Raw genomic sequence first — 27110 nt, 5'->3', positions numbered from 1 at the left:
AATGTAGGTTTCTTTTCCCGCCATTGGCAGTGACGTGGAGCTTTCTAGCCAATCAGAGCGCAGTGAGCTGTGCATGATTTGCATGCAGCCCTTTTTGTTGTTTTGCGCCGGCGGAGGCTACGTTGAAACGTGGCTGCATAAACATGATTTCTGTGCCAACTGTTAACTAAAATTAGACTTTCGTACCAGCGCAGCTGCGTAGGTAAAGAGTGCCGAAGTCGTGCGTAAACTTAGCTTAGCATGAAAAACAGCTACTGTTCTATCCATGCATGGGCGTGGTGATGCGCAAAAAAAAGTTTTTAAAATTCCTGCCCCAACACAGTGCAACAGTCAATCAGGATGAAGAAGAAAGAGCCGCTGAGCAGATCACGCAATCGTGGGGAGTGCTGCACTTTTTGAAACTGTGATAGACGTAAATATCCTCATCACACACACGCTGCAGTGGGGAGAGTGAAACCACGAAGAAAAAGTGCCATTTCTTTTGAAACCTGGTTGTATCTGGCTTTAATTTCTCAGTGGGGAAATGGCCATATAGAACATTGTGAAAATTACCACACAATGCCTGCCTCACCTATTCCTGGAGTCCATTCCAGAGAGATGGACCTGCAGCAGATTCTTCACCTACATATTAATAGTTTTGTATCACCACTCAGCAAGTAGGCATATGAACTGAAATTCTTTCCTTACCTCTTCAAGCTTTATTATTTCTTTGTCTACAGGACAGGTAGGCGCTGTGTTCAATTCTCTAAAGAGATATACAGGTGCAAAGGTTATCTCACATATTTGGCAAAATGTCACCATTCCTTTGGAGGGGGGTTGAAATGTCCTGCCTATTTAGATCAATGTAATATTTTTCCAACTTCCACATTTCTTTCAACAGAAGCATTTTAAGATGCCTTGGATTTTAGCAAATTGTACTTAAGTACAAGGAAGTTGCTGCGTGCCTCCTGCTTTTGCTCCCCGCAGAGAGCAAGAGCAATTCAGGCACGCGTCTGATGTTACAGCAGGGCAGAGAGGAGGAAAGCTCCCCAGTCCATAATCGGCCTTTAAGACAAAAGTTTTTCAGCACTACCTTTTTTCATTATATTCCACACTCATGATTATCTAACTTTAGATTCAAATATAACCTCCTGATAGTGCTAATTATACTTGTGGTATCTCTTTAAATAGAAACTCTGCTGTCAAGTTAACAATTCAACAGAGGCAGCTAAAGGGAAACTGCCAAAGAGAATGAAATAACAAAGCTTGGATGAAAGGCCAAAACATAGCAAGCAGCAGGGATGTAGGAACAGATTTTTTAATGGGGGGGGGGGGGCAGGAGGTGGGCCTCAACCCCACCCATGTCTTCCCAAGCTCCACCCCTGGCCTCAGTGCTTATAAAAGCAGCTCTCCAAGGCCAGGGACTGCAGACTCCCCTGCCCTGCCCGCCCCCTCGCACCGGTTGGGCTCCCAGCCGGCAGCTGGCAGTGCCTTCTGCCCTCCCCTCTGGGCAGAGGTGTAGCTAGCTAGGGAAAATGGAACCCAGTGCAAAATCTGAGTTTTGCGCCCCCCCCCCCCCAGCAACCGCTGTAATGCTGGAATCCACCCCCAAACAGCATCATTTTCAATGGTGTTTAAACTAGGGAGCCCAGATTCTCCTTTTAAATCCACCTTAAAGGGAGAATCTGGGGTCCCCAGTTAAAACAACATTAAAAGTGATGCTGTTTTGGAGTGGATTATCCCCCACTCTGAAACAGCATCACTTTCAATGTTTAAACTGGGGACCTCAGATTCTCCCTTTAAATCCATGCCGAAGAGGGTGGATTTGAAAGGCGAATCTGGGGAATTTGAAGGGTGCCTGCTGTCAGGGGTGCAATTGTTAAGCTAGCAGCACCAAACTTTCAGGGTATCTTTAGGAGACTCTCCTGATGATACCACCCTGGTTTGGTGAAGTTTGGTTCAGGGGGTCCAAAGTTATGGACCCTCAAAGGTGTAGCCCCCATCTCCTATTAGCTTCCTTTGGACCTCCTGAGCCAAACTTCACCAAACCGGGGTGGTATCATCAGGAGAGTCTCCTAAAGATACACTGAAATTTCGGTGCAGCTAGCCTAAAACCTGCATTCCCTGCAGGCCAAAAACTGAAAAAAACACTTTAAAATACAAAAAAACCCCCACAAATGGGGGGCAGAGTGTCAGACATGTAATTGGGGGGGGGGGGGTTAAACCCAGGAATCCCCATTTACCTACATCCTTGGCAAGGAGCTTAATTGTTCAAAAGTAATAACTTTCATCATTTAGAAGTCCATCTACAAATTCTACAATCAGTGTACAATGGGGGAAAAGATATACTCGAAATTATGCGGAATGTTACCGACAAATGTAGGAAGTACAGCTTCTAAATCATGCCAATTTCAGAATACAATAAAGGAGGCAAATAAAGTAATTCATCAAAGCCTGTTATATTCTTTTCTAATTAATATGAATTTTAAAATGCTCTTAATGTCACTGGAACATTGCCTACATGTCAGTTTCTCTTTGGAGACTCAAGTGAAACCCCCTAGACCAACATTTTAGGAAGGAAATAAAGTTGCATTTAATCAAATATACTGTGAAACTCACATGAGTCATAAGTCATAGGATGCTTTCAGGAGAGAATCAAGTTTCATTTTTGTATCTACTGCACCTCTACAATGAAGTCACAGCTATGCACATTCAGTCATATTTTAAATGTTCATAATTTCACCCCTGTCATTTTGAAGTATTGTAATAATCATATGTTAATCTACATTTCTCTACAGCCAAAAAACTGCTAGCAACTGATAACATGCTGATTTCTGCTCACATAAGCAGCCAAACTGACATCAAATGTATGGGGAAAATGAGAGGATGGGGCCTGCATAACTGTTTGGCTCCAAATGAATTCCATGGAAGCTCTGAGGAAGGAGAGTGTTTTCAAGGTAGAGGCATCAAATTTGAAGCATAGCTTCAGGTGACTATCCTTAGAAGAACCACCCAGTTTGGTGAGGGTCAAGGGGTCCAATTTTATGGTCCCCCAAAGGGGGTGCTCATCTTCTATTGGAGTTTTCAATTGTTACCAATAGAAAATGAGGCATCCCCTTTAGTTGTCCCCTGGCCCAAATTTTACTACACTTGGAGATTCTTATATGGACAGTCACCTAAAGCTATAGTGCAAATTTGGTGCCTCTGCCTTGAAAAACAGCCCTCCAGAGTCCACCCCCCCCCCAAAAAAATTCCTATAGACTTTAATGAACCAATAGTACACCTGAGCATCTGTAGGAAAAAGTTCCCACCACTGACAATGGGAGAGATGAGTAACTGTTTTGCTCTAATTGCATTCAATGAGAGATCTTTGTGGGGCTCTGAGAGATGTTTTTCAAGGTAGAGGCACAAAATTTGCAGCATTGGGGCACCTCCCTTTGACTCTCTGACTCAAACCTCACTAAACTTGGGGGTTCTTCTAAGGACAGTCACCTGCAGCTATGCTGCAAGTTTAGTGCCTCCACCTTGGAAAACAGCCATCTAAGCCTTGAAAAAATTCCCCATAGACTGCAATTAAGTTGAAAATATTCAGATTTCCAGAAAAAGGCCAAATAGTAATAATAATAACCCATTTACCAGTAAGGTTTTGGGGTTTTTTTTGGCTTTTGTGAAAAAAATCTGGGTTCAATAAACTCAAATCCAAAAAAGACTGGAAAAAATGGTGCACATGCATAATCAAATCATGAACACAATGCTGTTACTGTTAGGCATATCCAACTCCCATTTATTTTAATGGAAGATTCAAGCACATGCAGTTTATCTCTCCCACTGAAATATAATGGGACTTAAAATGATTAATTTGGTATGGATTCTACTTTTCACTTCCACAAGAAATTAAATGATCACATTTATTGAGATTATATTTTGAATTTTAAGAGCAGTTTCTTTATTAATACACAGCAAGTACACCATATCTTTTTAAAGATCAGGAACATCAAATGGCTCCCAAAATATAATTTAAAAATCTCAGTTTTAAAACACACAATCAAACGTAACAGTAAAGGCCAACAAAACTGAAAACTAATCAGAATTTAAAATATTTGCAAAGGAGGGGGGCAACATTACAAATGTAGGGATGGACCTCACCAGATATTATGCTGGTGAAAGACAGAGGAAATGAGTCATAGCAACCATTGAAAAAGCTTATGCTGGGGATGGTGGGAATTGCTTAAATAAACACCATATGGACAGGAACTGCAGTGAGGGGGGAAGATGAGGTAAAAGGAAGAGGAAAGACTGGTAGGATTCAAACTACAGAAAGCAACTCTCCCATCACTTGTGAAGGCATTTTCAAGGCTTCAGTGATATGCGGTGGCTTCTGAAGAGAAAGCATAATGGAACCAGAGCTCCATTCACAGTAGTGTTCCTTCACAAATCAATACCACTAGACAACATGGCAGGGGTTGGGGCTGAGATAAGACAGCTGAATAAATATAAGTACTTGGGAAAATAATTCTTACTTCAAAGAGGTAATGCAATGCTGGCAAAACCTGTGTCCACATCCTGTCTGGTGTGGATTATGAAGGACTAGATGGCAGTGGGCACACTTATATCGTTCCTCTAAGCTTTCTACAAACTTATAGTCAACTTCAGGCTCAAAGTCCAGAGAAACAGCACTGGTAGAATTTTGGCGAGTGAATGGATTCAGCAAGTGGCCAGCAAGGTCTTCAGAGGCCATGGACACTCACCTATAAAACACAAGCACAGGAAGATACTAGTTAGGTACGAATGCTTCCAAAACATAATATTCAGTATAATTTAAAATGCTGAGTTATATTGGAATGTTTTTCACTGAAAGCTTCAACACAGATTTCTTATGCAAATATAATTTCAGTTACTGAAGAACACAAGTTATTGTCAAGGTCAGGGACTATGATGAACAATCAGCAGAATAGCTAAAAACAATTAACACACACATTTTCAACTCTGCTGATTCTACAACGAAAGACAATTTCCCGTAGAAAAGATTATTTGTAGTTTCTAAAAAGCAACATTTTTCAATACTTTCCCAAAAGGTCTGTGATTGATCCAGTTCAAACTGCCACCAAAACTTGTTTTGATATTTACTACCTCAGATTACTTTTTTAAAAGATTGGGCAAATTCATGGTAGAAATTATCTAATATTAGTGGTCTTCTGATTGCTGGATACTAATAGTAGGTTATGGCTACTTCCTCATGCCCTGTTGGTGAATTTTCCAATGCACAAGAGAGGCCATGGTTCTGACCAACCAAGGACATTTTATGTTCTTAGACAAAGCTTGAAGCACTTGTGCTCTAAGTTATGGTTCTAACAGTTACCGTATACACTCGAGTATAAGCCGACCCGAATATAAGCCGAGGCACCTAATTTTACCACAAAAAACTGGGAAAACTTATTGACTCGAGTATAAACCTAGGGTGGGAAATGCAGCAGCTACTGGTAAAATTCAAAAATAAAAATAGATACCAATAAAATTACATTAATTGAGGCATCAGTAGGTTAAATGTTTTTGAATATTTATTTCAAAGGCCATTTCCGCATGGCCTGTTTATGGCGCCCTGGGAACGGTAAAAACGCCGTTCCCAGGGAGCCATTCGCACAGGCGGCGCTGCTGCTAAGCAGCAGCGCTGCCCTGGCATCGCTCCCCCTCCCCCAGGGCGGCGTCAAGCCGCCCTGAAAAACAACCCTTTAAAGGGTTGTTTTTCCCTCAACAGCGTGTTCCCAGCGGCGCGGTGCGAACAGCACCGCCGGGAACACGCTGTTTCCCTTCCCCGTCCGACTCACCTTGTTCCCGTCGTTGGCCTGCTGGCCGTCGAAGCCCCGCCCACGCTGTCCTCCGACCCCTGGAGGTCGGAGGGCAGCGTGGGCGGGGCTTCGACGGCCAGCAGGTTGGCGACGGGGACAAGGTGAGTCGGACGGGGAGGGGGGAAGAAGCCATCTGCCGGCCTCTCCAGAGGCCGTCCGCATGCTTGCATGCAAACGGCCTCCGCCTCCACGCCGGCAGAATTCTTGCCGGCGTGGAGGCGCCTGGGGGGCCGTGCAGAAACGGCCAAAGAAAAACAGCAAAGTAGCTCTGTAAGTGGAAAAGAGGGTCAACAAAAACAATATGGTATCAACAATAACTTTAAAAGTACAAAAACCTTAGCTCAATCAGCAACCAAGCTAAAACACAAGAGTTAAAATCCTTCAAAACTGGATTCCTCGTCATCATCTGTATGTCCAAATGTAACCCAACTTAGATTTTAAGAGGGATATTATCAGAAATGGAAAAGGAGTTCAAGTCTTTGACAGTGTGATCCCACCTTGTGACCCTTAACATTCACCAGACTTACAACAAAAGAAACTTTAAATCTGTTTTCTGTTTCAAAAACAATAGTGTGCAGTATAACAATTAAATATGGCAAACCAATAAACAATAATCAACATATAATAGTTCTGGCCTGCTATGCAAAACAGACTAACAGAGTCCTGTGGCACTGTTGATGGACTTGCAGCTTTGCTGTTCTTTGCTGAGCCCTCTCTCCTTATCGTCAAGCCTTCAAGGGTAGCCCTGAAATATGCAAATACAGTTCATAACAACTGAACTCTGTGAATTTGACTGGCTCCAGCTACAGGCCTCTTAACAATTCTGAGGAAAATAATGTTTATATAGCACCCATTATAACATTTTATAATAGGAAACCAAAATACAAACTAATAGTCAATCAATATAAACACAATATCCCCTTCTCAACAATTAATACAAACATTCTCATACCTGAAATATGCAAACAACTGAATTCTGTGAAGTTGACTGGCTACAGGCCTCTTAACAATTCTGAGGAAATGGAGCCTTTTCTTCCTTATATGGAAAATCTGAGTTCTTTAGCTCCCCTTAATGGACCCTGGGTTACACAAATAGAGCTTCAGCTATAGCTGGTGTGAGGTTGTCAGCACAGATTAGGGCACATACAGTTGTATATAAATACCATATATACTCGAGTATAAGCTGACCCGAATATAAGCCAAGGGGGGCTTTTTCAGCATTAAAAATATGCTGAAAAAGACGGCTTATACATGAGTATATACAAATACAAATACAATACCTTTAATGGCATATAAAAAGTGGTAAAATGCAAATTATGTTAAAACCAATTGACTAAAATTTACACAAAGGTTTCACCCTTGATCCAAGTGCCTTTGTTAAAAACCTGGCAACTGATTCAGTAGTGTGGGGATGATGGTCACTAAGCAAGTATGAAACTATTTCCTTGTCTGATCTCACTGAAAATTTCTTCAAGATGGCCTCGAGAAAAAGCAACCGATAGACTGCCAAATCTTTACAATGAAGGAGCACGTTTTCAGTTGTTTCGGGTAGGCCCGCTGCGCAGGAACAAGTCCTGTTCTCCTGTGGGATGCCATGATATCTGCCTCTTGTTTGGGCAGTCGGTAGCACATTAAGCCAAGCAAGCATAAAATATCTACGGAGATGTGGATTGATTAAATTACTCAGATATTTAGCCATAAAACCCGGCAATGGTGGTGAAATGCCATAAAATGTGGGAGAACAAGTTCTGCAGGCTCCAGCTGTGAGAAGCTGCCCTTCAATGTCAAGAGTATATACAGTATATTAAATAATTACTCAGTCTCTCACCATCCAATCGGGACATGTTGAGTGCCCCATGTGCCAATTTAATATACTTATCCATCAATTTTCATGGTATTCTTCCATGTTCCCTTCCTCTCCCCACAACAGATATCTCATGAAACAGGTGGGGCTGAGAGATTTCTGAGAGAACTGTGACTAACCCAAGGCCACCCAGCAGGCTTCATGTTCAGGAGTAGGGAAACAAACCTGGTTCACCAGATGAGAATTTGCTGCTCATATGGAGGGAAAGGGAATCAAACCCATTTCTCCATATTAGAATCCACTGTACTTAAGCACTATTCCACACTGGTTCATGTGGGATCAGCATGGGTGGCATGTCCTTACAGGTGAAGGACTGGCAAAATAGCAAGCATTCAGAATATCTGGTGGTCTACTGGAATACTGAATCAGAAAAATAGCAAGTTCCTCTTCAGACATGCTGTCAATTCATTTGTACTACTTGGTTACTAATATTTCTGCTCCCCCCCTTCCCAGTGGTGCTTATGACTCACTCCCACTTGCTGTGTCATAGGAAAAAGCTTGCTAATGTGAGGAATTGTAGAGGGTGATGGATTTACCACCCCCTCCTGTTATTTCTCCATGTCAATTCCTTTACCTTAGCTTGCCGAGGTACATTGTAGAGCCAGGTGGAGGTGGAGGTTTTTGCAAACTACCCAGTTCCACGAGTCCTAAGGATCTTGGAAAAGTTCAGGGGTGGTTAAATTTCTTTTACCTCAAGATGATCTGGAGACTTAAGATCCAAGTACTTCTTGCTCCACTCCATAGTTATTATTCAATAGTAGCGGGCCTGGCCACGCGTTGCCGTGGCAATTGTCCTTCTCATCACAGTCCACAACCCACACAGATGTCCATGCAGGTCCAATGATCCCCAGCATAGCCTTTTGGGGTGGTCAAATGGAATCCCTCTTTCCCTTTTCAATGCACATCATTATATGGTGCTGTTTTTTTTTTTTTAGTATTAGGTAACCCTTTCCATTCCACAATGGAACTGTCCAGAGTGTGAATCCCGCTGTCCATGAGGCTGGTTGACACGCACAGTCCTGGCTTGGGTAAAGCAGAACTGGGGCAAACAGGCTATCCCAGTCAGGCAGCAGAGGCAGGGTGGTGAGGCACTCAGATTGAGGCCAGCTCCCTGGGTTCTTAAAGGGCCACATGCAAAAGAAGCAGAGCCAGTAGTGTTGGTTATTTGTCTCTCACCCCGTGGGATTTCTCTTAGCCAAGAAAAGAACTCCAGCCTCAGCTTTAGTAAAAGAGAGCTGTGGTGAATATGGGTGAGGAAGTAGGTAAGTGGTGGTTGGATGTGAGGGAGAGCAGAGTGAGGTGTGTGAGGATGAGCTGGATGCGTGTTGTGTGGTAGCAGTGGGTGAGGCACAGAGAGTGAAAGTTACCTGCGTGGGGGGGGATGGGGAACCCCACCTGACATCTCACACGGCAAAGTGTGTATGTGCTTCATTTCCACTCATATTACCTAACAGTATTACCTATTTACTGTTTTCACTGCTCATCTCTGCCCATCTGCACGAACGTTCTAAGCCCTCAGACCAAGCCCTCAGGCCACAGACATGCTGCACGAACATTCTAAGGGTGACAATTAAACAGAGCCAGCTTCATGGCCTGGTGCACCAGGAAAAAGACGTTTTACCTGGCTCAGGTATGGACTTTCGGAAATGTGAGGGTCCGATTACCTGCCCGCAACAGGGAGGGACGTCATGTGAAAATTTGGGGGTGATCTGTCCAGCAGCTTCTGAGGGAGACCATCAGGGACAAACACACTGTTAGATTTTTATATATATAGATTATCATACCAATGCCCTTTCTGTTCTAACAAGCTCAAAATTCTTCCTCTTGGAGAATTGTTAGTTATGAGCAGAAATTGCCTTCTTAATTGCTACACCTACACACATCTTCAAATTAATGCACATTTCTTTGTCAGTTTCCTTTGGTTGTCTTTGAAGGACACAGAGATGAAATATGTGGTGCAGGAAGTGAACTCTGTTCTCTTGTACCACTGTAAGTTTCCTGCTTCAAACCCAAACCACAGCATGTGACATTTTACTTTTGTACAGTAGCAACGCATTTTTAAAAAACAGGACTTTTCACTGTCTTGGTAAAATGTCAAGGCTGACATTGAGAACTCAGGAACTATTTAGTTGAGCATGGATGGAAAACCTCAGGCCAAAAAAGGTAATTTTAACTCTATGACAACTGTTACTGTTTCCTTTGCAAAACATATCAGAAGTCAAGTATCACCTTGAAGACTGTGTTTATTCCAGAATAAGATTTCATGAATTAGGCCTCACTTCATTTGATGCACAGAGAGTAAAAAATCACTCTACAGACCTTTATGAAGCAAAATCACAAAATGGGCGGGGAAGGGCTTGTGGCTCAGAGACCTATTGGAAATCTTTCAGGAGTAAGTCCCTGTGTAAGAGACTGGAGTAGATGAAGTGGTTACACATAATGGTGAGAGAGGTTCTAGCCTCTCAAGGGGTTCAAATGTAGAAAAAAAGATAGATGGGCAGAGTGGGATAAACAAAGCCTAATTAAGAAGGACAAAAAAAAATCTAACCAGGTTGAAATCCATGGAAGCTAACTGATCTTATTTTATGTATTTATTTACAAAATTCATATCTAGCCTTTCTGACTTCACCAGGGCCACAAAGACAGTTAGCAATTTGGAACACAGTTCATGAAACCGCATTTAAAACAATTTAAAAATGCTCCCCCCAAACACATCATTAAAACAATTAAAAACAGAGTTAAAATGTCTATAAGACACAAAACCAGCAATTACAACATTGGTTAGGAAGGAGGGATCACTTTGGGAATGCCAAATTCTTCTGGTAGAAGTCAACAGAAGAAAACAGACAAATCTCCCAAGTGAGAAAGTTCCAGAACTTTGATGTCATGGCCACAGAGGCCATCTCCTAGATTGCACCTGCCTAATTTCAGAAGATGCAACCTGGGCGTGCAATTGGCTAACCAGTTGAAGTTGGCTACAGCTATGACCTTGCTTATCTAGCAGTAGGCTGGATCCAAGAGCATCCTCAAACTACAGACCTATTCCTTCAAGAAGAGTGTAACCACATCCAGAGCAGGTGGTACCTGAAATCCCGGGTTAGACTTTCTGCCCACCAATCACACTCTCCTTGTCTAACGTATCTTACAGAACTGGTGATGTTTGGATAAAATGGTGAAAAAAAATGGAGTATAGAAAAATGTTGTAAGTCACTTTGAATCACTTTGGGGAGAAAATAAGGGCATGAACATAATATAAATATAAATACCAATATAAATTTGCTGCCAAAATCACTTTGTCATCCCGCAGTCAATATTTTTGGCATCATTTTTAGTCCCTGCCTTTCAGGCAGCTTGCCTTTGAGGCAAGAAGTTGAATAGAGCAGGTGAGTCTTCTCTTGCTAGTAGGCTTCCTATAGATGAAAGTAAAAATGGCTAACATGGATACTAATGGGGGAAATAATCTTCTTGTCCTGGTGATCCCAGACTGTGATAGTTAAATAAGATTAGATCTGCATAGATTGGATCTTCATTTTATATTCAAAGCCACCTTTCTGATTCTACCATTATATAGGTTTTCCAGAAAAAATGGAATTGGAAAGTTTTCAGATGTAAATAAATAATGTAAATAATATTAAGAAAATCTAAATAATTTTAGCAAAAGAAAGCAAAAAACATGCACAAAACTTTGGGGTTTTTCCAGGTTTCATATCCCACATTTAGCCACTCTAAGGTGATTGATTTGCAGCACATAGGCCCTGACAACTACGAATAAACATACTATATTATATATGTGGCATGGGAAATTTTCCATTTGAAAATATTTTTTTTCTACTCCACATCTACTGCTCACTTACACTAGAACATGAAAAAATTTTTTGAGAATCAGGTGGGATATTGGGGATTAGCTTTTATAAGTTTAGATAGATGGGATTTATTTTACTGTTATTTATTTAAAATACAAAGTCCTTGCATTTTCCAAGCACAAGATGATTTACAACCTTTGAACTAAAAATAAAAACATACAGCAACATACCAGAGAATGAGTCACATACAAACATAACAATTAAAAGCAGACAATCTAAAAATCAAACATGAAACAATAAAAGCAATAGCAACAAGTGAAAATGTAAGGATCATCAGGTAAAAGCACAAAGGCATAAAAACAGAACATAAAGACAACACTGTAAGAAGTATAAAAACCACTAATAAGTCAACAGAGCATAAAAGATACAGAATTCCACATTTTTAAAACAGAGTTTTTTTTAAATTAGCAGCAGGGACTCCCCTGTGCTCACTTTCCAAACCTGTACTGAAATTTCTGCACATAAACACTACATAATGAAGCTTCCTCATCTAATAAACCTCTCAATTCACATGTTACATTAATAATTGTTGGTACTGGGAGTGGAGAAGCTCATTACGTGAGAAGTTTCTTATGACACAATGTCATGTCTTGTCACATGGGGCTTATTTGTGCATATTATGCCAGAAAGATGGTATCTCTTCACAAAGAAGACTTTGGGATGATATCTAGACAAGCTGTCAGTAATATTTTTTCCAATAGCCCTTCTATCTAGTGCTATCCCAACACTCTAATTGGGAAAGCATCTTAGTGCCAACAATGACTTTATGGTAGAGGCTACAACAAGACAGCCAATTCACAGCCAATTCACTCTCCAAACTGCAACAATGTCAGGTTGTGGCCCTGACCAAATTCCCTTCATAAAGTTTTCTGGGAGAGGTTGGTGGTAGCAGTTTTGTCTGGCAGTAGAAACATCTCCAGCAAGTATCAAATGCTTTCAAAGAACTATTGCCGCTCAAACTGCTGTGGTTATTAAAGAAATACAGCGCTTTACATCTGCCGCAATTGGTCTTGTGAAGGACGGGAGACAATGACAGAGTCATTCTGAATGGTAAGGAGGAAGGCTCTTATTCTACATCAGGTCATCTGTATCCATCTTCTGTGTGTACACCTCCCATTCTGCCATGGAAACTTGCTAAGTGACATTGGGGCCAGTTACATACACTCAGCCTAATCTATCTCATAGGATTGTGAGGAATGAATGGAGAAAAGTGTTGTAAGCCACTTTGGTCTTCCATTTGAGAGAAAAGTGGGGTGGAAATGAAGTAAATAAGTAATAAATGAACAGTGTAGTTCCACAGGAATATGACCAGCTGTTGTAGCTCTCACAACTTGCTCAGAAAACAGAGGCAACAGACCATCCACGTGAAGTTTTCCCCACACCTTCCTTCTGGCCTCAGTTCTCTGTAACTGCCATGCAAACAATACACTTTCAATCCACTTTCACAATTGTTTGCAAGTGAATTTTGCTATTCCACACAACTGCAAAGTGTATTGAAATGGATTGAAAGTGAATTATTCTGCATGTGCGGAAGGGGCCTTAGTGTTTTTGATCTGCAGTTTGCCTAGAGATCCACAGGAGAAACAGCAAGAATTCACAAGCATTTAAGAGTAGAAACAATGAATTTCCTAAGGTGAATTCAAATGTTTTCACTGTTTTACAGAACAATAAACTATTGATAATTCCCTTTTTTTGAAAGCGAGATATCATTAAAACTTTAGACATTGTACTTTTCCAATATAAATTAAAATCAAGTGCTATAGTGAAGATGCATTCTAACTAATACTTCTGATTTAGCACAGTGTTTTAAATATACTAAAAAGCAGATAAGTATGTTATATGCTGCACTCTTTTGCCTTTATTTGATTCGGCGTACTTATTAATTTGTACTGTTTTCCTAATTATCAATACTAATTAGTGTGTTCTCCTATTACATGTGATATTCAAACAGCTGATCATTTCCTTTTCATAATTAAATAAGTCTCAATAATTTAAAAACCTCCAGGAGAAGAAAAAATTCTAACACATGTACCCATAAAGAATGCCACAGCTCTCAAAAAAGCAGTAAATGCTGCAGCTACATTTTTAAAATTAATAGCTCCTCGTTAAAGCTTTCCCACAGTAGTTTGTATTGTGTTCAGCATTTATTTAAATACAGAGAACACATTAATATAAACACCTATTCTCTTCTTCATTATTAGTAATTTTTGCTTTTATGCAGCCTTTTTGTTCAGTTAGTGAGCCAATATCTGGATATTTGTTTCTTTTTGTTAAATTTAATTCATTATAAAACTTTTAAAATAAATTTAAGGATCACCAAAGGCTTACCTTTATAATACTGAGGGGTGAAAACATGCAGCATTTAAAAATCCAAGGTTTTACGCTAACAGCTGAATTATAAAGGAACTGAGGAATTTCACACTTGTAAAAGAACTGAAAATGTTGTAGTACTTTAATTAGAGGAAAGACTAAATATAGCACGTAGCCAAGGTATCCTAATTACCAATGCACTATTCAGATATCAAGATATGGTTGAATTTTTAATTCTGCAAGAGGGAGTGATTTATTGTGCCAAGAGTTCTCAATTGCTGAGGCAGAGCACCCACACCCACACACAAAGTACAAGTCTTCAGACCTGAACAAGTATAAATGCCAGAAAGTATTATCTGGGTAGAACCAGTCTCATATATTCCCAGGACTAGCAGTGTATTTGGATATAGTATTAAAATTTATATTTGAAACACGATCCTCTGAAGATGCCAGCCACAGATGCAGGTGAAACGTCAGGAGAGAATGCTGCTAGAACACGGCCATACAGCCCGGAAACCACACAGCACCCAAATATATTTGAAACACTTAACTCTTACATAGGATTGTGTTATCATATACATTACAGCTGAGCAATTGTTGCCAAAAATACATTTTAAACAATAAACTACCCTCAAATATGCTGCTTATGTCTACAGTATACACATAAATTACTCACACAGATAAAAAAACAGTGCAATGGGGCCAACCCTGGGTACAATTTACAATCATATTCAGGAGAGGCAATGCATCTCCTGGAATTGGCTCAGGGCCACAGCGGCACATTTGCCCACTTTCAATGTGTTTTGCAGCTGGATTTTACGGTGTGGAATAGCAAAATCCACTTGCAAACAATTGTGAAAGTGGATTAAAAGTGCATTATTCTGCATATGTGGAAGGGGCCAGAATGTTTCTCTAACCATTCCTCATTCAGAGGAACCTCTGCTGTGATTCACCTTTAGACTCCTGCTCTTCCCTTCCTCTTTTTGGGGAAGTGCGGGAGGGGGGGGAAAGGAATCAGGACAAATTAAAAGCCAGCAAATATGTATATGCATTGTTTACTCATAAATGTATCCTACTGCTATCAGTGTCTTGCAGAAAGGAAGCAGGAAGGAAACAAGATAGGATTTGGTTTTGTTTGTAGATGGGAAACAGATTGTATCAATGCGGATGAAAATGGAAAAAATTGCTGGCAAAATTTAAGCACCTAAGAAAATCCAATATAGTGTGAATATACTTTGCGTGAATATAGTGTGATAGCTGCATGCCTGGCAGAGCTTATCCCTTACTCTTCCTAAAGAGTCACTGGCAGGACACAGGGGAAAGTAGGCCTAAAAGGTACAAGAGACATAGGGCTCCACCTGACACAACAGTCCAATGTCAAGTCCTTCTATGTACTGACGCTGTATTGTGCATTTCTTATTCCCCCCCGTCCCCCCTTTGCTTCGCTCCTTGGGCTTTTGTTCACTATTTTATACTTTATTTGTATATTTATTGCTATTTTAAGGAAGAGTTTGGCCACTCCCTCTCTTTTTTGGGGGGCAGTTTAAAGGAATTGGGCTACGGGACGCCATCACCATCATTACTATTGTTATTGTTTCTGTCCGCTGCTTAAATGGTTTTAATTGTTTTAATGGATTTTAGTGTATTTGGTCACTATCGTGACCCTTGTTATGTCTTGCATACATAGTGTTGTACACCGCCCAGAGCCCCTTGGGGATTGGGCGGTTTATAAATTCAAATAATAAATAAATAATAAATAAATTCCCAATCTATATAACTGGCTGTCTCTGACAAGGTCAGAAAAGCTAGTGGTGAGAACACAGGGTTATGGATTCAACCTTGAAGACAAATGAATTTATTGAAGCAAAAAATTGTGGGTGAGACAGGGGCGTAACGAGGCAAACTGTAGCCCTGGGCAAAACCTGAGTTAGATACCCCGCCCCCCCATGGGCAGCCACTCCATCACGACCAAATTTATTTTGCACCAGGACATTGGTGCCTGCAGGGGGCGCAGTTTTTAGGCTAGCGGCACCAACATTTCAGTGTATCATCAGGAGACTGTCCTTATGCTACCCCCCAAGTTTGGTGAGGTTTGGTTCAGGGAGTCCAAAGTTATGGACTCCCAAAGGGGGTGCCCCATCCCCCATTGTTTCCAATGGGAGCTAATAGGAGATGGGGGGGTACCCTTTTGAGGGTCCATAACTTTGGCCCCCCTGAACCAAAAATGGAAAACCACTAAAAATACCCAAAAACAAACCCTGCATTTTGATGCCCCCCCCCAAGGTGGTGCCCTGGGCAGCTGCCCACCTTGCCCAATGGGCATTACGCCCCTGGGGTGAGAGCCTGCTTCATCAGAGATTGAATTCAGTAGGCCAAGAGATATACACAAAGCTTCAAAGATTAGAAGGTTTGTGTATGAGTGTATAGGTCAGTGGTGGCGAACCTTTGGCACTCCAGATGTTATGGACTACAATTCCCATCAGCCCCTGCCAGCATGGCCAATTGGCCATGCTGGCAGGGGCTGATGGGAATTGTAGTCCATAACATCTGGAGTGCCAAAGGTTCGCCACCACGGGTATAGGTACTACAAAAAGGCTGGAAGGCTGATCTTCCAACTAACAAGTGATTATATTACATTGCAATACACAGACAAAAACAAGCTCTTGTCAAACAGTAAACAAGCATGCAACAGCGTATGAGTCTCTTGCATGCTTGATAAGTTAGCAAAGTAGAATGAAGTGTACCTAAACCTGACAAGAGCAATTACTTTTTGTAGGTCAGAATTTTAAGGAATCAAAAACAATTATTTCACCTGCAACAAACTAATACGGCTAACCCTCTAGATACAGCATGGACGCAGTATTATCAGAACAATATTTCACAACATTTTCCACAATCAGATAAGGATTTCCATTTATCTTTTCAATATCATATTAAAATAATGTTAGATGCAGTATAACAAGGGGAAGGCAGAACACAGGTAAGCAACACTGTTAAATCATTAAATATGCCTTAATAGATATGGAGAAACCAAAACAAGCAGTTTTTATCAGGCTGCTTTTCACAAGATGGAAAACGTGAAACTGGAGTAGTCCATTTATAAACCCAGCACTATATTTCTTGGTCCAAACTGTGCTTTCAGGTCCTCAAAATTAAATATTCTCTATGTGGGTATTATATGTACTAACTAGGCCGATTTTAGTTCCACTGGCATCAATATGAACTGTTGATTGGGTCATGGACGTTTGTTGTGTCTTTAAAACTAATTTCCTCCTCTCTCACTGTAATCTATCCATGCATATACACAACCAGCATCTTTGTTATTTGATGAAGCATATTCTTTACTATCAAAGTTCAAACTTAATGTACTGTAGTGTTATAATTGGAGACCCTGAAATCACTGTATGATTATTGACTCATTATATAATTCTAAATGTTGTTTTCAATTGTTCAGATGTTTTATGTGTACCAGTTTGGGATCCTTGATAGAGTGGAAGTTGGCATTAAATGTTTTAAATTAAATTGTGGCATAACTAAATGTGAAAATTTAATCAAAATCTGCAGAATTAAAAAAAATCTTAGATACTAACAGATGACATTTAAAAAATATACACTCCCCCTCTTGAATAGTCGATTAAAATTAAATCTGAACATGATCTATGCTCGCTGCACCTTTCATGCCTTTTATTTTTATTACATCTGCATATTGGGCCCAGGGAACCGCATAAGAGTGCCACTGTTTTGCTCTTTGCATAGGGCTGCTTGTCATGTATTATATCATTGTTACTTGATTGGTACTAGGGGCAATTTGTTCAGCAACATGGGAATCTAGCATATAACTAGGAGGATCATTCACTGTGTCCATGATCTTATAAATCTCTATTTTTATGTTCTTCAACTACATAACTTCTGCAATCTGCTATATATGTACACTCTGTAAACAGATAAGGAAATGTTCTTTTCAATTTACAGAAACAAAAATAAATTGTTCTAATACCAGCTCTCCCTCCAAGTTTGTAGGTGTCCCAACAGTTCGTAGTTGTCTAAGCAGACAGCAGAGCAACACATGATGAGCAAAACTCTTGGATTATTAGTGTCCTTGAGTTCTGGGGATGGGGAAAAGCTGGAGAGTTATGTAATACAGAAGAAAGAAGAACAGAAACAGAAAGCAGCAGTCCTGGTGTGGTAAAATGATTTCCAGTCAAGAATTTGTATCAAGGTCTCTCATAATTGATAAACACTTCACAGGGCCATTCACCAAATAAACTATCAAGAGCAAAGTGGCAGAGGAAGCCTACGTTTGGACCTCTCTCAAACCCACTTACCTCACAAGGTGCCTGTTGTGGGGAGAGGAAGGGAAGGTGATTATAAGCTGCTTTGAGACTCCTTGAAGGTAGAGAAAAGTGGGATATAAAAGCCATCTTGGTTCATTCCTCTCTTTATTACAGCACCTGTCCCAAATGGGTTTTGTCCATGACAGTTCCATAATCCTCATTTTAGCCTATTTTGTTGGTCAAAAAGCACCCTTCTTCTTGAACCATCAGCAAAGTTGGTTGAATCCAATCTATGTGTTTTATGATTTTTAAAAGACAATCTGTCTAAGCTACTAACAACATACATTAAAATATTTTACATAATTTATCCATTTACCAATTTCTAAGAAATATAAAACTTATAATGAGAATCCAAGAAAATGGAAACCAGCGACATATGAGTTAAGAACATTCCTCATGTTTCATTTATTTTGTTCTGCATAGAACTGTGATGAGATCTGTTTAATCTTTTCAGCAGTTTGACAGAGATTGCTGTAGGAGCTGCGTGAACCTAAAAGTCTTATATGCAAAATTATTTCATGTAGCGGATTCAGTCACAGTATCATAATTAAATAACTTATATTTAGCTCTTTAGTGCTTAAGAAAATTCCAGGAGATACTTACCTTTTTCTACCACCCACTAAGGAAATGGAAGAGCGGTTATTATTTATTGCCAGCCAATATGTAAAACATATACTTCAGATCTAGCACTTACATCTTTATTACTGACCTTTCCCCAGAAGCATAATTGAAGGAACCTTGAGATTCTGTTCATTAATGTTCAAAAGTATTGAAATCTGGGGCTTTTACATTAGGGGGAAAATGGAGCAGATATTTATTTTGAATTATAGTCTGGAATTCCCAATGTTATTGTCTCAAGCAAGAACACTTTGCTCTTTTTGTTTTGTATATCTCTATTCTATTTCACTGTATTTTAATTTCATGTACTACACCAGGGATAAAATATGTACTATCTTACAGAAATAAGATGCAAAAAAGTCATGATCAGCAAGCACAGATAATGTACGACATTAGATTCCCGAAGAAAGGAGTGGTTTCTATTACAACTGCCAACCATTTCAGCCATTGGTCATAAAAAGAAAGTGTGCACCAGGGGCATAAACTAAGAGGGAACAGTGGAGCTTAAGCCTCCCACCCCAGATTTCCTGGTGGGGCATGCCCACTCTGGATTGTCAGTCCCCCAGGATTTCCCAGCAGTAACAATGCCCCATAGGCTGCCAGGTAGCACCATGAAGCTGCTCAGGTTGTCAGGTTCTCAAGTTCAGTCAGTCCTGTTTGTCTTTGTAGCAAGATAAATTCCTAGGAGGTATCTAATGTGCTAGTGGATTCAAATGTAGGTGTTGTATTAAAGCCATCATGGTGACCTCTCTGAAACTATATGATGTAAGTAATGGATCAGATATTTGCCTGCACAGATGGGATCTTGTGTCCTTGTGTACCTGCCTTAGAAAAAGAAACACCTCCCTCTTCTTTTAATCTTTAGCTACATGTGTAAGGGAGCATGACTGAGGATTCCTTCCTACCTAAATGTGTGCTGTCTGCCTTGACTCCATCCTGGCTAAATTTGCCTTAGATAGAAATGCTTGCTTTGGAGAAGGTGAGGTCAAGGCTCTCCTTAGACTATGCTAATAAGTGGGCGGGAGATTATTTAATTGAAGGGACACCTGTTTACCTAGCCATTGCCAAAGGGGCTTGCAGGCATTCACTTTAGGCATTCACTTTAGATTATCAAGGTAATTTCATTAGCAACTTCCAGAGTACAAAATCTAATTACTATCAAGCAGCCAGGTGGGTTGATAATGTTTTGATACTTTTCCCTGACTGTTTCTTAGCTTACCAGCCTGCTCTAGGCATGAGGAAAGCCTCCACTCAGCATACAATCTGATTTTGTCACCTTTCTCAGAAGCCTCCCCCACAACTCAGTCAGAGCCAGGAAGTCCAAACAGTCTCATCTTGGACTCACTGTGAATTCCTGGAACTCATTTCTCACAGAAACTTACAATGTACTGGAAGTTAAGGGGATTTTGCTATCCTGGGACTGGCAGCTTTAGAGAAAAAGAAGAGGTAGAGACAGTAATATTTGTCTCTTTAGCCATTTTTTTTGTCTCTGTGTGTTCATACATTGATTCCCCAAATATGAAAACCTGATGTGATTCTGCTGTCCTAGACCCTAATCCAGTGGTGGCGAACCTATGGCAAAGGTGCCAGAGGTGGCACTCACCCTCTCTGTGGGCACGCGCAAACAGAGTCCCCCCCCCCCCGCCCCCAACACATCTAGGCTGGCCTGGGCCACTGGGCTCGATTAATAGCATTAAACCTAAGACCTAGTTTTGGGGAAGCAGTGTAGGTAATTCTGTTAAGTGCTGTTAAAGCCCACTGATTGTTATGCGAAGAACTAAAGCATGATCCTTTACCTGGGAGTAAGTTTGGTTGCTGGCAATGGGGCTTGCTTCTGAGTAAACCCTCCTAGGGTCATGATTCACCCGTTGGAAGAGTTGCACAGTTGCTTCAAAGCAAAGCCACCACCACCAAGCTTACTCTCGAGTAATGCACGCCTCGGAGCCAACCGTTTTTTCTAAACTAAAACCTCAGCCATGTTGGCACTTTGAGATAAATAAGTGAGTTTTGGGTTGCAATTTGGGCACTCGGTCTTGAAAAGGTTCGCCATCACTGCCCTAATCCAACCAAAAAAATGGTCCTTTATTTTCAGATCAGGGTATCTGAGAAGCCAGTATTTAATATGGATTCTGAGATGCATTTTGAGATTCATACTGAGTGACTGTCCAGATGTTGGTCTAAGACTGAAGAGACCAGAGTTCAAATTCCTACAGCAATGAAGCACACTATGTGATTTTGGGCCAGTCAGCCTGAGGTAAACAGAAGTGGGGGGGGGGGGGGCACAGGAAACCAAGAAGTCTCCACCCCTGGTGTGCATATGTGAAGGCAAATTACTTTCACAACAGTCTAATATAGTTTGACAAGTTCTGTATTGGCTCACAAATAGTTAAACTTCTGTTAAAACTGCAAATGGGAGTACCAGTATAGTCCCTCTGAATCTAGCTCCTTCTTATCTTTGCTGTAAAGCAGTCTCTGTTACACATGCATCCTGCTAAAGAGCTGTCTGAGGTTGTTTCTTTCTGCCTTCTGTCCCTGGGAGTTGAGGCTATTAGATTGGAAATGTTTATACCTTTAGTTTCTTATGGATAGAGTACTCACCCAGCTGTGGCTTGATGCCTTGCCTTGAACGCATTCTGTTTTCTGAGGGTGTTTTGAGGGTTTTTTATTAGATTTTATTAGATTTAAATATACCCCTTTCTTGACTGCTGTCAAACTCAGGGTGGCTAACAATTAAAAAATACACTCAGTGAAAATAGATAATACAATTAAAACAATATCAATCTTTTTCATCATATCTTTTTTCTTCCAATGTAGCTATAACAGTAAAAATGAAACCCTAGACCTAGGAGTATTTTTTTTGCAATTTTTTTGCTCTATTGATTTCAGCAGAAGGATCTGCTCTGATTGTTAAATTTAATTGCAAGTCACTCAGGACAAAATTTCCTCTTCCACTGAGCTCCAGCCAGGGCAACAGCTTGGCTGACAGCCTGGCTTGGGGGCCGGGCCTTGAAGTTATGGCCACAGTCAATAGCCACATGAAATATTTTAACTCAGGTTCCTGATAGGCAATTTCCTCCCACTCTTCCCATGTCCACGATATTAATGTTCAAAAACCACTAAACATTGGCAGAATCTTATTTGCATACTTTGCTGGGGAATCTGATAGGGTTTTTTTTTTTTGGTCTTTCAATTTCTGCAATATAAACCTTTTAACATACTACCATGTTAAATCCTGATATCAAATATATGTTAAAAATATGTAAACTGAGAAAAAGTGGTATTGCTTTGGATAGTGCTATTGTGAGTACACTGGCGGCATTTCAAGCTGCCATGGGAGGAGGAGGTGAAGAAGTTTCATTCTGCAGGAGGGAATCTTTGCACTGATGGAAACTCTTGTGTGGATCCAGACCACCGGCACAGGGAACAGTGAAAATGAAAGGGTGCCTCGAAAACCCAGCAGTTAGCCCTTGGCCTCTCAGAATTCTGTACCTCCTATTTAAGACAGTGGTCTGCTGTTAGGGTCTGTTACTCTGGTCATCAAACCAGACTCAAGAAGGCTACAAGAGCTTTATTGGAACCGTGTCAGCCCAAGACTCAGACAGTCGAATCTAAAGTTTGGCTCTCTGGCATATACCTGTAAGTTACAGTATGATTCAATCCATAATCCCCCCACCCTCACATTCCCATAATATCAGCATTATAAAGGATGGTGGGAACAGAAGCATTGTTTACAGACAGGCGGTTCACTCCTTCAGAGGAAGGCAGCGAAGAGTGAACATTTAAGCTCTATTAACTAGTTACATGTGAGCAGGGGGAGGTCTCCTTTGCCTCGGGGATGATAATGGCTGGGTCAGCTGTGGCCTTGGTGCGGACGTGCAAACTGCCAGACTGAGAATGGTGCAGGCCTGACATCTGCCTAGTAAAGAATCAAAACAATGAATCCAAAGAAGTGGACTCCAGTCCAAGAAAAGTAGTGCAGGAATAAAATGTTGTTAAGTCTTTAAAGTACTGCAGAACTCTCATTATTTTTAAAAGCACATGCTAAAAAGCATGTGACAATGTAAACTCAGTATGCATCTGTTTGCCATGTTTTTGCTAATTTGGCTTGAAACAAGATCAGACAGGGAGAGCACAAAGCATCTTCCAAGATTTTGATCCCTCCCCCCTAACCAATTTTACACCAGTTTCCTGCAGGGCTGTAGCTTCATCTTGAGTATTTGGTACCAAAGATTACGAGGGCTTTCTTTTTAAATTATCATTCTTTACAGGTATTCTAGTTGTAACAACTACATGCATTATAAATGCATTCTTATGTTCACATTCTAAAAATTGTATAATTAAAAAATTATAAAATGATAGGTTTAAATAAAGCAAAAGTTGGGAATGAACTAATAAAGGTCTATTAAAATGTACAGATACAAAAGGCATCTTAATGCACAGATGGATTAGGAAACAGAGACAGTTCTTGCAACATTGCAACTCACACTGTAACGTAAGCAATGCTTCCACTTGTCTAAGTAATTATAAAACACTATTCAATAGACGGCATACCAATCTGTGAGATGCCCTTTCCAAATTCTCCAAGGTTTGTTCGTATGTTAAAATGGCTGACAATCTGAGTATATTGCAAAACTGAAGATATTACATCCTGCTTTCACAAAAGTGTGGATGCTAAAGTTAATACTGGTTCAAAACTGTATTTAGATGATTTTAGGACTGCCTCTCCATCTACTGGACTTCAAGATAATTTACATACTAATATTAAAACAATTACTAAATAACTGCAAACACATTTTAATCCTTTTTTTAAAAAACAGATCATACCGTTACAGGAAAATTTGTAATTTTATTTGTAAATTCTGACTGTTATAGATTGAAACATTACAATAGATCATTCACATGAGTGCATGAGCAAAAGTTGCTAACTAACACTGAAATTCTATGCAGAGTTATTCCAGCCTAAGACAATTGAAATGCACGTGCTTGAACTGGAATATTTATCCATAGAATTGAACTGAATTTGTAACACTACAATTCACATAAACAACAGTTTACCAGAAGAATTTGAGAGCTTTTCAAGTGCAAAAAGTAGCTTTTATTGCAATACTATTCAATAAATCTCAAAACTGAACTGAAACAGCACCATCAGAAGAACGATAAATTAACAAGCTCCACTAATATGTTCCAAAAGGTGCTGAATGCACCTGTTTCCTGTAGGCAGTAACATTGCTCTCCTGAGATTAAAAATAGGTGCTAATATTGCATACATTACTATCCCACTCGGTGCAGCCTTCCTCCAGAAAGTCATATTTATGTATTTATTTGTTTAATTTTATCCCGCTCATTCCCAAATGAGTTGGGTTTAGAGCAGCTAATAATATTCTATATCATTAAATAAACAAACATACAAACAGTATAATCAACATATGCATATGATGTGTTCTGTGTATAATGCTTCAATGTACAAGTATAATTTACAAATAACATTACATACTTTCCCTTACATCATCATCTATTTTGGGCTTGTATTATTAATGGCTTGTGCATTTCCAGAGCAGCTACATTCCTTCTTGTGTTCTCGTATCACTGCAATGTAACTGCGGCTAGTTAGGAAAAAAAATACCAATTCTTATCTCCTAGCATAAGTACACCACAAAGACATACAATGAACAATAAATATTTGAATACTCTCTCAATATATCTACAATCAAACTCCTGGCAGATCTCATTTTGAAAGGTACACAAAACCCATAATACAACATTTATTCCACCTACATCATGAGTTTTAGTTTTATTAAGCAAAGAGATCAGTTTCTCTCTGGGTTTGTGTCATTTCTCTTAATACTTAGAAAGAGGCAAGACCCAATGTAGTGTAATATGTTGGTTAAAATGTCACATACCATAGGGCCAAGGAAGTCCCAGTTCCAACTTCTGTGAAGGTCTTCAGGAGACGCCAACCAATAGCCATTTTGCAGTTTAACTTACATCGCAAGGTTGTATGAAGTAATTATTATTATTTATTATTTATTTAATTTAATATACCGCCCCATCCCCCAAGGCCTCTGGGCGGTGTACAACATAAGGGGTGGGGAGAATCATGTATGACATCTTGAGCACTTCATGGCAGCACAAAATGTGAGCAGAACCAAGCCAACATGTAAACTGCACAACAGCAGCAGAAACAACCATTTTAGAAGCATAAATAAGCACTAGAACGAGCTGTACCTAGTATAGATGTTCAGTTCAACACATAATATGATTGAAATGCATGCATTTTTCTTCTTTTATTCTTGGATTCACTTTTTAAACTTTTTAAAACTTTCACTTGGATTCACTTTTGAAAACTTTTTAAATGAGCACTTTTCAGATAACTAAAATAGCAGCCCTACCCCCCAAAAAGTTAGTACTTTACCCCATGTTTGTCATTGCCACACCACCACTTTTGCAAAATCACTTGCAAGGTCATCTGAAGGCAATTGTCACTGTCTACAGGTGCCAACTGCTCTTGATAAAGTGCTGTATTTTTATTTATTTTATTTATTTATTGCACTTGTATACCGCCCTTCCCTGAAGGGCTCAGGGCGGTTCACAACATAATTATATAAATACAATCAAATATATAAATAGATTCCAAATGTCTTCCAGATTCCAAATATATAAATAGATTCCAAATATATAAATAGATTCCAAACTAGTGATACTTCAACTTCTGACACAGTAGTGATACTTCAACTTCTGACACAGCAAGAAACTCCATGATAAAGCTTTCCATCCATACCCAAGAATTTAATGATAACCTCACACATGGAAAATGATTGTCACTGTTCAACATAGGACCAAAAAGAAAGAAAGAAAGAAAGAAAGAAAGAAAGAAAGAAAGAAAGAAAGAAAGAAAGAAAGAAAGAAAGCGGCACACCCAATTTCTGGATATAATGACTGTTACACAGAATGCATGACAACTTTTGTAGTGGATGGCTTATGGCAATGTGCATTCTATCACAGAGCATCCCTTCTCCTCCTCCCACACACAGAGCTGAGGATTAGCCTTTTACTGCATTTCTGACTTTCCTCCCCACAACTATGACAGCTGAAGTGATGCATTTCCATTTCCCCCATTTCTTTTACAAGAGACCCTCTGGCACATACGAACCCAGCCAAACATGCACTCTTATCAAAACGGCAGTAGCGTATCCTCACATTTACTTCAGTAGCAAACCTGTTCTAGTGCTTGCTCATGCTGCAACTTCAGGAAGCTACTAAGAAGAAGGAATAACGGGTGGGCCATCATGCTCTCTTGCACTAGGAGGAGAAGGAGGTCGTCTTCAAAAGAACACTGTTTGATTTTTGTCTAAATCAATGACAGCTCTACCCTTAGCCCATTTCTTCCAACCCTCTTGCAAGCCATTCTTGCAAGCCAGCTCTTCAGCGCCTGCCCACCGCTATACAAGGACATTTGGCCCAGGCGCAGGCAGCTCGAAATGTATGCTTTCAGAAAAAGGGCGGGAGTGACCTGCCTTACCTGTGGCGCTCTACAAGTCCTCCCTCCGACATTCAAACCCCGCGCTGCCTTCCGTCAGCCACTCAATAACAGCACTCCAGGTTCCGATAAGTCACCAGCGGCAGAGGCTCTTCTCTCGCACCTTGAGCCCGCAGACAAGCCAATGGCAACCGTGGCCACCTGAGGCGCACGTGGGGTGTCGCCTGCCACCACCGACGGCTGGGCGGGAGAGGCGGCTTGTTCCCACCGCGCGCGTCAAGCTCTTTGTTCTGGGCTGCTTTCCTTCCAAGCGTGAGCGTCTGCAAGGAAACACGACACGCCTTCAGCCGCCCTGCCGTTCAATCTCGGGCGTGTCTGCTCGGCATCAAATCCCAATGGCCCTTCGTTGCGCTGCAGGCTCTCTTCTGGCGCCCCCTTGGTCCCACTGATCCGGCATTCACCGGCGAGTCCAGCAAAAACAGCCACTGAAACATGGCAGGAAATTCCTTGCTGTTACAGGCATCGGATTCCCGCCCGGCAGGCGAGGCAAACTTTTCCTGCTGCCGTTTTCAACCTGCGGGGAAAACTGGCGGCTGTGGGGGTGGGTGGATTTCCGGACTGTGCGGCCGTGGTCTGGTGTCCCGAAAAACCCACAACAGCCAGTTAATTCCTGCCCGGAAGCCTTCGACAAAACAAAACACTGCGTGGGAAACCGAGGCTCCTCTGTACTAGGAGGTTGGGCTAGGAAGGCAACCGGGTTCCCCAGCCAGCGACCCTCTTCTGGGTTCTCCTCCTCCGCTCCGCCGCTTTCAGTTTCTC

The 27110-nt window shown here is 40.7% G+C and overlaps 1 protein-coding gene across 4 annotated transcripts in view; it reads right to left on the bottom strand.

Moving 5' to 3' along the window:
* The window catches only part of TRAF5 (TNF receptor associated factor 5), a 41587-nt gene extending 14477 nt beyond the window's left edge, over positions 1-27110 (bottom strand). For 2 of the 4 annotated variants that reach the window (XM_048485634.1, XM_048485714.1), the window contains exons 1-3: positions 26334-27110; positions 4500-4727; positions 688-745 (exon numbers count right to left, since the gene is read on the bottom strand). In XM_048485634.1, the coding sequence (XP_048341591.1) occupies positions 688-745; positions 4500-4717 (276 nt within the window). In that variant the 5' untranslated portion in view covers positions 4718-4727; positions 26334-27110. Of the gene's footprint in view, positions 1-687; positions 746-4499; positions 4728-26333 lie in introns of those variants that run through there. The other 2 variants (XM_048485798.1, XM_048485881.1) reach the window with 2 other exon arrangements.

The sequence above is a fragment of the Sphaerodactylus townsendi genome, linkage group LG01, assembly GCF_021028975.2.
Source record: "Sphaerodactylus townsendi isolate TG3544 linkage group LG01, MPM_Stown_v2.3, whole genome shotgun sequence".
Taxonomy (NCBI): Eukaryota; Metazoa; Chordata; class Lepidosauria; order Squamata; family Sphaerodactylidae; genus Sphaerodactylus; species Sphaerodactylus townsendi.
This window is presented reverse-complemented; position numbering and strand designations above follow the sequence as displayed.